The sequence below is a fragment of the Raphanus sativus genome, chromosome 1, assembly GCF_000801105.2.
Source record: "Raphanus sativus cultivar WK10039 chromosome 1, ASM80110v3, whole genome shotgun sequence".
Taxonomy (NCBI): Eukaryota; Viridiplantae; Streptophyta; class Magnoliopsida; order Brassicales; family Brassicaceae; genus Raphanus; species Raphanus sativus.
In genome coordinates, this window is record NC_079511.1 from 11,966,623 (window position 1) to 11,976,913 (window position 10,291).

Sequence of the window (10,291 nt, forward strand, 5' to 3'; positions counted from 1 at the left end):
TAAAAAATATATAACTGGTCCGGATCCGGATATACATGCCTAAAATTTCAGTATCCAGATCTTAATGTTTTTAATTTGTATATTAGCCGTTGAAATTATTTTATAGTTCACATCTCGCACGTAGGGCGGACCGACCCTAGTATTGTTATAAAGAGAGAACTACTCTGAAAAGGGATAGTTACAATCTAATTACATCTAAGAAAATGTCCCAAACCCCCTCGTTTAAAAATAGCACATTAGGGTTAAAAATAAACTTTTTAAGGATATTAATAATTTAATTCATTGAAAAAAAATTAATAAACAAATTAAGGCTGTCAGTTTTTTGTCATCGGAACATGGCCTGAAAAAAAAAAGCGATTAGCTGGATCGATCACACCACATTTCATCCTTTTCCTCGCATAGACATACCTTTCGTCCTTTTAAAGTCAATAAAACCCAAATAAACTTTTACAGAAATAATTAATATTGTTAAATCATTTTGAGTAAGAAAAAGAAAAGGTGTAGTCCTGATCCTGAATAGTGAATTATATAAGCTTTTTATACATTACTTATATATGATCTTAACGTACATGAAAAAAATCATAATTCAGATATCTTTATTGAATATAAATCTGACAGACAGAAAGACCATCACACTCCTCTCTCTCTTTCTCACATTCCCACAAGCTTCCAAACAAAGAGAATTAATGGAAAGTAAGATTTGCAAAGGAATAATTCTCTTCCTCGTCCTCTCTCACTCACAACCCTACACGCATATAGTATAATTAAAAAGTACATATATTATATATAAAATATCTGTAAATAAGAGAAAATAAATAAATAAACAAAACCCTTATCTTCTTCATGAGAATCATTTCCTCTCCACAAAACCATGCCTTCTCTAAGCTCTTTTCTCACTTTTTCAACAATCTCTCCATATATAGGCTCATGCTGAGATCATAGGACCAATATGGTTCCTCTTGAATCCTCACCCCTTTTAGGCGTTTTCTGCTACGGCGGTTGCAGCGGTGGCCGAGGCGGTTTCACGGAGGCAGAGATGATCAGAGAAGCAACAATAAACAATCAAGATTCTAGTGGAGAAACATGCTCCATCTCCGATCAAATAGCATACATCTCCTCCCCTCAGGGCAACAAAGACGATGGATCCGCATCAAAGAACGACGTCGTTTCTTGTATTAACATAGAAGATAACAAAGATAAATCTTGGCTCCGCTTAGGTATAGGCCCTGAGGAGAACACCAACGACACGGCGTCGCATAAGGTCCAACGTTGTTGTAGCAAAAACGCACGTGGAAGAGAAAACTCTTTAGAGCTCAGTTTGTTCTCTTCAACCTCAACCGCGGCAGGAGCGTTTAGTAGTAGTGTAGCATATCACCTGCAGCCGCAGCAACCACAGCAGCCTCCATATTCTCATGATCAGTTGCTGTCGATGCGTGGAGCGTCGTTGGTTTACAATCATCAATTAACTAGGCCACAAACGTTGATCAACGCGGCGTTTTCATTTCCATCTTCAACGCCATGGATACCTCAATATACGGCGCCATGTAGACCCTCATCATTAGGAATGATGAGTGAGCGTAATGTCATTAACAATAATAATGTTACAAGGAGTTGTTGTGTGGAAGAGGGAGGAGCTGGACCAAGCTCGGAGTTTAGAGTTCTTGAACCTCCCAAAAGACCACATTCTGGTCTTTGGTTTCTTCTTCAAGCTTCACAATTTCAGTAATTAAGACGAACTCTCTTAACTTTTCTTCATATGTTTACATTAGTACATAACACGTGCGCATATGTTTGATAAAACTGGATTTGTGAACGCAGGGAAAAGGAACCGTTTTTGCCTCAAGTTAATAAACGCTACTTGAGAATCAAGTAAGTCTATTTTTGTCTCATAAATTTGATTTGTATATGGAATTTACTAACGAGATTACTTCTATTATGTTTTGAATTTGCATGGATAAGAGACGGGAAACTCACAGTTAGATTGCTAATTAAGTACCTTATGAAGAAGCTTCAACTGGATAGCGAATCTGAGGTAAATATCTATTCTCCAACTCTTTTATATATGCTTTTTAATCTTCTAAGTTTTCTAGATATGAAGTGAAAATGACACTAGAACTAAATCCCCAACTTATTAGGTCGCACGTCTGATGTCATGTTGTCGTAATTGTTTTTTGTGCACCGACGTAATTGTCTATAACTTAGTTCAATTAATTATGTTTGCCAGAAATATTCAAATTCAAATTGTAGTAATACAGGTGAGTGAACCACTTTCTGAATATTGAGGGCTACAAAACATCCTTAATTTAGAGTTAAAACCTAATAAATACTTACGAATAACCTAGGGTTCGGGTTTCGGGTTTTTAACCTCGATTCATGTGTTGAATCAATCAGTTTCAATCAAATTATTCATAACTTTAATGATTCCTAACAAGTTCTTTCCCCCTCGAAAACACTCTCTAATAAGAATTTTGATCGCCCAAAATTTAGTATTTATCCTCTTTAAAAATAAAATAGTTGTTAATTAAGTTTTTGATTGATCGTTTATCAAAGTACCCACCACCTTATCAATAATTATTAACGTTATAATTGTTATACACATAGGGAAATGGAAAACGAGAGGGGAACTATAACTGGCCCTTTCATTAGTTTCAGACTATAATATAATTATACTAATAATAATTTATGATAATGTTAGTTTTGGAATAAAACAACTCTGAGTCATCAGGCATGCCTGCTTTGAGAATAGTAGAAACCACAAAAGAAAGGATCTTAATCCAACCTCAAAAGCTTACATGCGTATTTGTGTGTGTAGACGCTCTGGTTAATCAGAATGTACAATAATCAAGTATATTGCATGTTCCTATGTAGTCTAGATAGGCTCACAAATATATGTTCATGTGATAAAGGTCTTTTGCCATATAAGAATCAACTGCATGTGTAGCCTTTCAATCTACCAGGTTTAGAAAAGCGACCTTTTAGACATTAGGTGGTGATCAAACTTGTCGATTTTCTTAAGTATTCCGCATAATTAATAGATTAGCGTTTGCTTATTATTATATATACAAGATTTTTTTTTATATAGCAAAAAGAATGTATAATAATCGGCTAACACTTTCTAGAACATTTAGTCTTAAAAACTAACGTCGAAACATCTGTTTAATGCTTATGTTCTCGTTTGTTTTTTTCTTTCTTTTGCTTGTTTTCTTTAGAGCATGCATGTAGTCGCAAGAATATATTGATGTTTGGTCCAATTAATTAATGTATCGTGATTATGCATTCTATATTGATATTTGGTACATTCACTATGTCCATGATAGACAATTGAAATCGATGACATATAAAATTCTTACTCAAATAACCATGTGATCATGAAAAACGTGATTTGAAAGCATTGATGCATGCATGGCTAACTTTGTCTTTTCCATCGAGCCAAAAGAATTGTCTTTCCCACTCACAAGCATCACAAAACTTCACTAATTAATCATTATATTTAAAAACTTTTCCTATTCATTTAATTAGTAGATACTCCATTAAAAGTTGAATCAAAGTCGATTTCAAGCATTTTAATTGTGATTTATTCTAATCAAGTGATGACAATAATTTTGTATTAATTAAAAATTAGTAACATTTTTGTTCTGCATTTTAAACACATTCTCTTTTAAGCGGGTTTCGTGGTCCAATAGTAATGGACGTGCTTTGGATGCAAATATATTTTGGGTTTGATCTTTCTGCTGTGAAAAACTAGATTATATTATCCTACTCACTACGGCTACGGATACGTCCGTATAAAAATTCGGAAACACCTGTCGTGGGTTACATTTTTCACCCGAAAATTAAATCTGTGTCTTTATTAGATATAAGTTTAACCTTTTATAACAGAAAAACACATTCTCTTTGATTACCGCAGAGTATATATGGAAAATTGGCAATTGTAGGGTAAATAGACGATTGCTTTGAGTTTCGTTAAAATAGTTAAAAAGTATCCCTTCCCACTAATTAATTATATATATATATATATATATATATAATATATATGTACACACTAATTTAAATACCTAAGCTTACAAAGAAGCGATCAAAAACATATTTTTTATTTTTTTAACTAGTAATCCAATACGAAGATGACGGAATAACAATTTTGCCATTGAAAAGTTACAGATAAATCATTAGAAGACCCGCAATGGTGAGTCTCAAGAAGAGTTCTTAAAAAAGTATTTTTGAATTTTTAATTATTTTTTTTTCTTTTTTCAGACTAAAAAAAAATATATCAACTAATCACGGACCGACACATATTAAGGATTCTCTAAGGACTGATCCTTATTTAAAGATTTTAAAGATCAAATCCTTAACTTTTGGTGGAAACTAGCGATTATTTAATTATTTTGTTTTTAAGGATTCTTTCTTAAAGATCCTCGTTGTGGATGTTTTTAGGCGAATTTTCTACGTATTATTTGAGAAGTTATAAATAACTTGTACGAAATTTCCGAAGAAAAATTGCTTGCGTTTGTTGAAAAATAATCAATATCTTCTCACATAACACATCCTGACATCAATCATTTTATTCACAAATAAAGTCAAAGTCAAAAATCCATCACAATTATTCTCTCTTTTCGTTTCTGATTTTGTTCTTCAACAATTAATATATACTAAAGTTTAAATAGAGCAAGCGTATATCATATTCTCACAAAGTTTTAATATCCTGGTTTGAACTTTAAACACTTATTTCCTCTCATAACTTAAATTTTGTTTTACCCAAAAAAAACATAAATTCTTTTGGCCTGAGATCCTGAAGTCAACATATCTTTTCTTTTTGGGACCCAATAATGAAAGCGAAATTCATTGTCAGATTACTATAATTTTGTTACCTTCAATTTTTTTTTTAAATGTTACTTAGGAACAGACACAGAAATAAAATAGAGTTTTTTGTTTAATAACCAAAAAAAAGTTAATTAGATTTTGGGAGAGAGAGTAGAAAGAGATAAGAAGAGAAAGTAGGAAATAAGAGATGTTTTTAGTTAGGTAATGGATTTTTTTTTTTTTTTTTGTATATACTGGGTGCAATTCCCCAATATGTATGTAGGAGTTCATAATAAATAAATATACAGCGTAATCATATAACTAGTAAGATCTTGACCGTGAAAATCTTGGCAGATATTAGAAAATCATATGTAGCCTGACTGTTAGTAGGAGTTAATAATATGTGTGAATATATTGGTAGTAGCTATCGAGTTTTCAGTCTCTACGGTTCAGTTTTTTCTAAAGTGGAATTGTTGTCTGTTACCAAAAAAAAATTGTTGTAAACAAACCCTGTCGTCACGCTTATGCTTGCTAAGGTCAGTTTTTTTTTTGCTAAGGTTAGCTTTTCTCGTGCAATAGCAGATATTTATGTTTTATTCGTAAATAGATTTTTAATAGTGGGCTTACGTGCAAAATGTCGCATCATAATCGCAAGTGGTGCACTTCATGAGTTTTGAAATAACTTGATCGTTTCCTCGGAGCATGGTTATTGAAGAGTTCTTAGGACTGAATTTTTAGTGAAATATAAAAAACCGTCTCTTAAATATTTTATTTAAGAACCGGTTCTTAATTTTTTTAGTTAAAAATTAGAAAACGGTTTCTTATATTCTACTAAAATTCCCATCTTAAAAATTCTCAAATAATCATGCTCTCCGTACTCACCAACCAGTCACGTTCCTAATATAGAACATAAAACAATTCTTGATAAATAACCAGGAGACTAGATTTGAACACTTGACAGTTCAACAGCAGAATAATAAAAAACCTTTTCTGATCACATAAAGGAGCACTTGCATATTTTTGGATGAACTAAAGGTGCATGAAAACGTGATTAATTTTGAGGTGCAGCAACCACTATATTCAGTTCTTGCTGAATTATTATTCTAAAAGTAATTAAACACAATATCCTCGAATGTAAGACGAACTAGTGATGATTCTTTACGTTCACATTATGGGAAAAGTCTAACTAGGCCCCGTCATGATTAAAAGTCGCGGGCATGTTTTACATTGTAGTGTCAGCCTTGGTTAGCCTTTCAGAACTGAACAGATTTTGGTTTGTCTTTTCTTTTTCATTGCGACATTTTTTTTTATATTCACTAATTTTTTAGTGTCAGCTGACCAAACTTTAGTTGTTCTTAATGCTTTTGTTTTCTTTCACTTCTATTTTTGGCGTCAATTCGAGGAAAAGTGTGATTTTAGGGTAAGGCATACGTTACGTTAGCCAAGACAACAAACACCGCCCAGGTTTCTTCAATGTTGTTGACAATAAAAAAAGACACGCATAAAATGCGAAGTTAATTGGTTATAGTCATAGACAGGGTAGTTACAGCCAGCAGGTTATTAAACTGGTTATATAACTTGGCAGATCATGTCAATTTGTGATTTTGACTAATTTTGGTTTGTTTTATGCATGCAAATGGATACAGACAGAGATAAGATGCAGAGGACAACAATTATCGCCATTGTTGACGATGCAGCATGTAAGAGATACAATATGGAGTCCAAAATCATCATCCTCCCTCTCATTCACTTCGCTTCGGGATTCATCAGCTAGTGATCATGTCATGGTTTTGCATTATGCTAGGACTCCTTAATGTTTAATTTATTTAATAATTTTGCTCTCCCTGTAACATTTTTTATCATATACACAATTGTGTACTTATCGAGTTTTCAATATCCATCTTTTTGTTTAGGTTTCCGATTAAATTTTATAATTCACCCAATCACCCTCTCTTTATTCTCAGAGTCAGAGAAATTTGAAAAGTAAATGATAGTACTATTTTTAAGAATGAGTAGGGTTTTAAAAAAACATTTTAATTAATTGGTTTTAAATTTTAATATTCTTTTGCTATATTATAATTGATATTCATAAACATGTTATTAAATCTGATAAAACTATCAACTATTTTATTATGTTTTTTTACAAATAACTGTAAAATTTGTATATATTATTTGTAAACATATACAATTAGCTTCAGTTAAATCTAAGATACGACCTATTTAAATCAATAAAAATTTACAAAACCATATTTTAGAATTCTGAGTATCACATGCCTATAGAGCCATGTGTGAAATTACAATTGACTCATTCTCAGATCTGTTGGTATATCTGGAAGGCGAAGAATGACAAACTCTTTAATAGGAAAGTCATCTCCTCTCCCAATTTGCTTCCATTAAGACAAGATGTTGGAGAAACAAAAGAGAAACTGGACGAGAATCATGACGATCCTTACACTACAAGAAAACATGGGGATACTGACGGACAAATTCGTCAGAATGTCGTCGGAATAGGCATATTTTGACGAATTTCTGACGAAACCGTCCGTCGGTATCATTTCGTCGGTATTTTCAATTTCGTCGGAATTTTGTCAGACATACCGACGAACTTCTGACGAATACCGAGAAACCATATACTGACGAACTTGCGACCACATTCCGAGAGCATTTTCGACAACATGTTTCATCGGAAATCAGAACGAACCGACGAACCAAGTCCTCGGAAAATACCGACGACACTTGGTTCGTCAGAAAATACTGACGGACTAAATCCTTGGAAAATACCGACGAACTTGGTTCGTCAGTATTTTCTGACGAACCATATGTCGTCGGTATTTTCAATTAAATAAATAATTAAATTTTTCATTTTAAATTATTTTTATTAGAATTAAATTTTGCAATTTAAAAAAAATAATTAAAACAAATCTGAAAGTGAAAATTAATAATATTATAGAGTTCAAAATTCATACAAACCGAAATAGAAAAAAAACATTCAGAAAGTTTTAAAATTCAGAAAAAACTAAGAACTGATCGAAGGAAACAAACGGTTTAGCTTCTCCATGATCTCTGCGTGGTCTTCTTTTGCGATGCCAGCTCAGCAAGGATGGTTTGGTTCTCGGTAAGGATAGTGGCGTTCTGCTGCTCCAATGCCACAATCCGTTCATCTTTGTCATGCAGCTCCTCGAGAATCATGGGAACGGCATACGGAGCTTGCGAAGAAGATGTCGGATACGAAGAAGCACGGCGGGCCAGCCCAACTAAACGGTCTCCTTTCCTTTTAGGAATGACCTACAAAAATATTTAAAGTTAGTTATAAACTACCTTATAAAATAAACTTATTAATTTTGAAATTTACCTTTTCAACCATCTCATTGATTTGCAATCGAGACAAGTTGGTTGACGCTCCTGTAGAATCGCCGTCATCAGAGAGAGGCTGAGACTGAGACTGAGATGCTATTTCAGTTTCCACAATCTCAACGACACCTTTGATGACAACGTCTTGGATTTGACCCGTCTTCTTGTTAGTGTGAGCCACCTTGATGAGTTGGAGATTATCAACGGGATTACCCTCATTTGCTTCGATCAAAAAAACCGCCATTATTAGACATGATTTATACATATATATGTATAAAAATTATAAAATATTAAAAATTTATATATATATATGTATAAGAATTATAAAATATTAAAATTTATATATATATATATATATATATATATATATATAAAATTTAATATTTTATAATTCTTATACATATATATATATATAATTTTTAATATTTATAATTTTTATACATATATATGTATAAATCATGTCTAATACATATATATATATATATGTATAAAATTATAAAAAATTGTTAAATTTTTTATTATACATGATTTATACATATATATGTATAAAACTTTATAAAATATTAAAAAATTATATATATATATATATATATATGTGTGTGTATAAAAATTATAAAGAATTCTATATATACTGTAAACTTGAAAAACGTTTTGAAAAAATCATAAAAACATTTTTAAAAATCATATACACGTTTTTAAAAATAAAAATATATTAAAAAATCAAAAAACGTTTGAAAAAAATCAAAAACGTTTGAAAAAATCATAAAAACGTTTTTATAAATCATATACACGTTTTTAAAAATAAAAAAACGTTTAAAAAATCAAAAAAACATTTTAAAACTTGAAAAACGTTTTGAATTTTAACCAAAACACCAAAAAAATCCAAAAAAATAAACAACAAACCAAACAACAATCCAAACATATATATCCTAAACTATCCATTCAATCCTAGAATTTACAATCAAACAACCTAAAATTCAGGTTTACAATCAAACAACCTAAAATCTAAAAACCAAAACCCTAAAAACTTGAGATTAGATGAGGAGGGGATGATTCTTACATGATTAGGGGTTTGGAGAAGAGATATGAGGATGAGGAGGTGATTCACCGGTGAAGGGAGCTTGAGTTTGGCCGGAATCGCCGTCAGAAGGAGAGGAATCGCGGAGAGGTTTGAGAGAGAGGCGGTGATAACGAAGAAGAAGAAGAAGAAGGGTTTTTTATATTTAATAATTCTGACGGACGAAGTTCGTCAGTATTCCGTCAGAATCATTAAATATATACGAAAAGGCGGTTCGCGAAAATTTTCACGCGGTTTGGTTTTCCCGGGGAAATTAGAATACCGACGGATATATTGTCCGTCAGTATTTTTCGACGGAATACTGACGACCCATTCTGACGGAATTCCGAAGACTTAGTGTTTAGGGGTTGGTTTCAAGTTTTTAAATGTAAAATCCAAATCTTTGATAAGAAATATAGTATTTGCATAAAGATTTAACAATAAATATATTTTTATAACATGATTTAACACAACAACATTTTTTTGTAGTGTAAGATTATAAATATGATTGTATAAGTATATGAATGTTAAGATGAGATGTTGTGAAAACAATGATATGCATACATAAATATTTAAATAAGTTGTTATATTTGAACGGTTGCGATCTAATACTATACTAAAGACTTATTATGTGTTATTTTCATACTTTTGGCATATAAATTTGTAGATTTTTATGTTTAAAATTTTGTAGAAACACATGTCCTCGGTAATCCGTCAGAAAATACCGACGACATTCTGACGGACTGGACATGTCCGTCGGAATGTCGTCGGTATTTTCTGACGGATTACCGAGGACATATCGAAAATTCAATGAAACCATATGTCCTCGGTAATCCGTCAGAAAATTCTGACGGAATTCCGACGACTTAGTGTTTAGGGGTTGGTTTCAAGTTTCTAAATGCAAAATCCAAATCTTTGCTAAGAAATATAGTATTTGCATAAAGATTTAACAATAAATATATTTTTATAACATGATTTAACACAACAACATTTTTTTGTAGTGTAAGATTATAAATATGATTGTATAAGTATATGAATGTTAAGATGAGATGTTGTGAAAATAATGATATGCATACATAAATATTT

General features: G+C 31.7%; 1 protein-coding gene across 1 annotated transcript; it reads left to right on the forward strand.

Annotated features, from left to right (window-relative positions):
* The first annotated feature begins 858 nt into the window (after nucleotides 1-858).
* Nucleotides 859-6,711, forward strand: LOC108838488 (protein LAX PANICLE 2). The gene is made up of 4 exons (XM_057011187.1): nucleotides 859-1,722; nucleotides 1,819-1,869; nucleotides 1,960-2,032; nucleotides 6,444-6,711. The coding sequence occupies exons 1-4, from the start codon at nucleotides 950-952 to the stop codon at nucleotides 6,609-6,611; spliced, it is 1,065 nt and encodes a 354-aa protein (XP_056867167.1). The 5' UTR covers nucleotides 859-949; the 3' UTR covers nucleotides 6,612-6,711.
* The last annotated feature ends 3,580 nt before the right edge of the window (nucleotides 6,712-10,291 follow it).

What these genes read in the sequence shown, in the direction of transcription:
- LOC108838488 (XM_057011187.1), top strand. Translation starts at nt 950, where the DNA reads ATGGTTCCTCTTGAATCCTCACCCCTTTTAGGCGTTTTCTGCTACGGC. An exon ending in AAACGCTACTTGAGAATCAA is followed by an intron (nt 1,870 to 1,959) that starts GTAAGTCTATTT and finishes TGCATGGATAAG; the next exon opens with AGACGGGAAACTCACAGTTA. An exon ending in AACTGGATAGCGAATCTGAG is followed by an intron (nt 2,033 to 6,443) that starts GTAAATATCTAT and finishes AAATGGATACAG; the next exon opens with ACAGAGATAAGATGCAGAGG.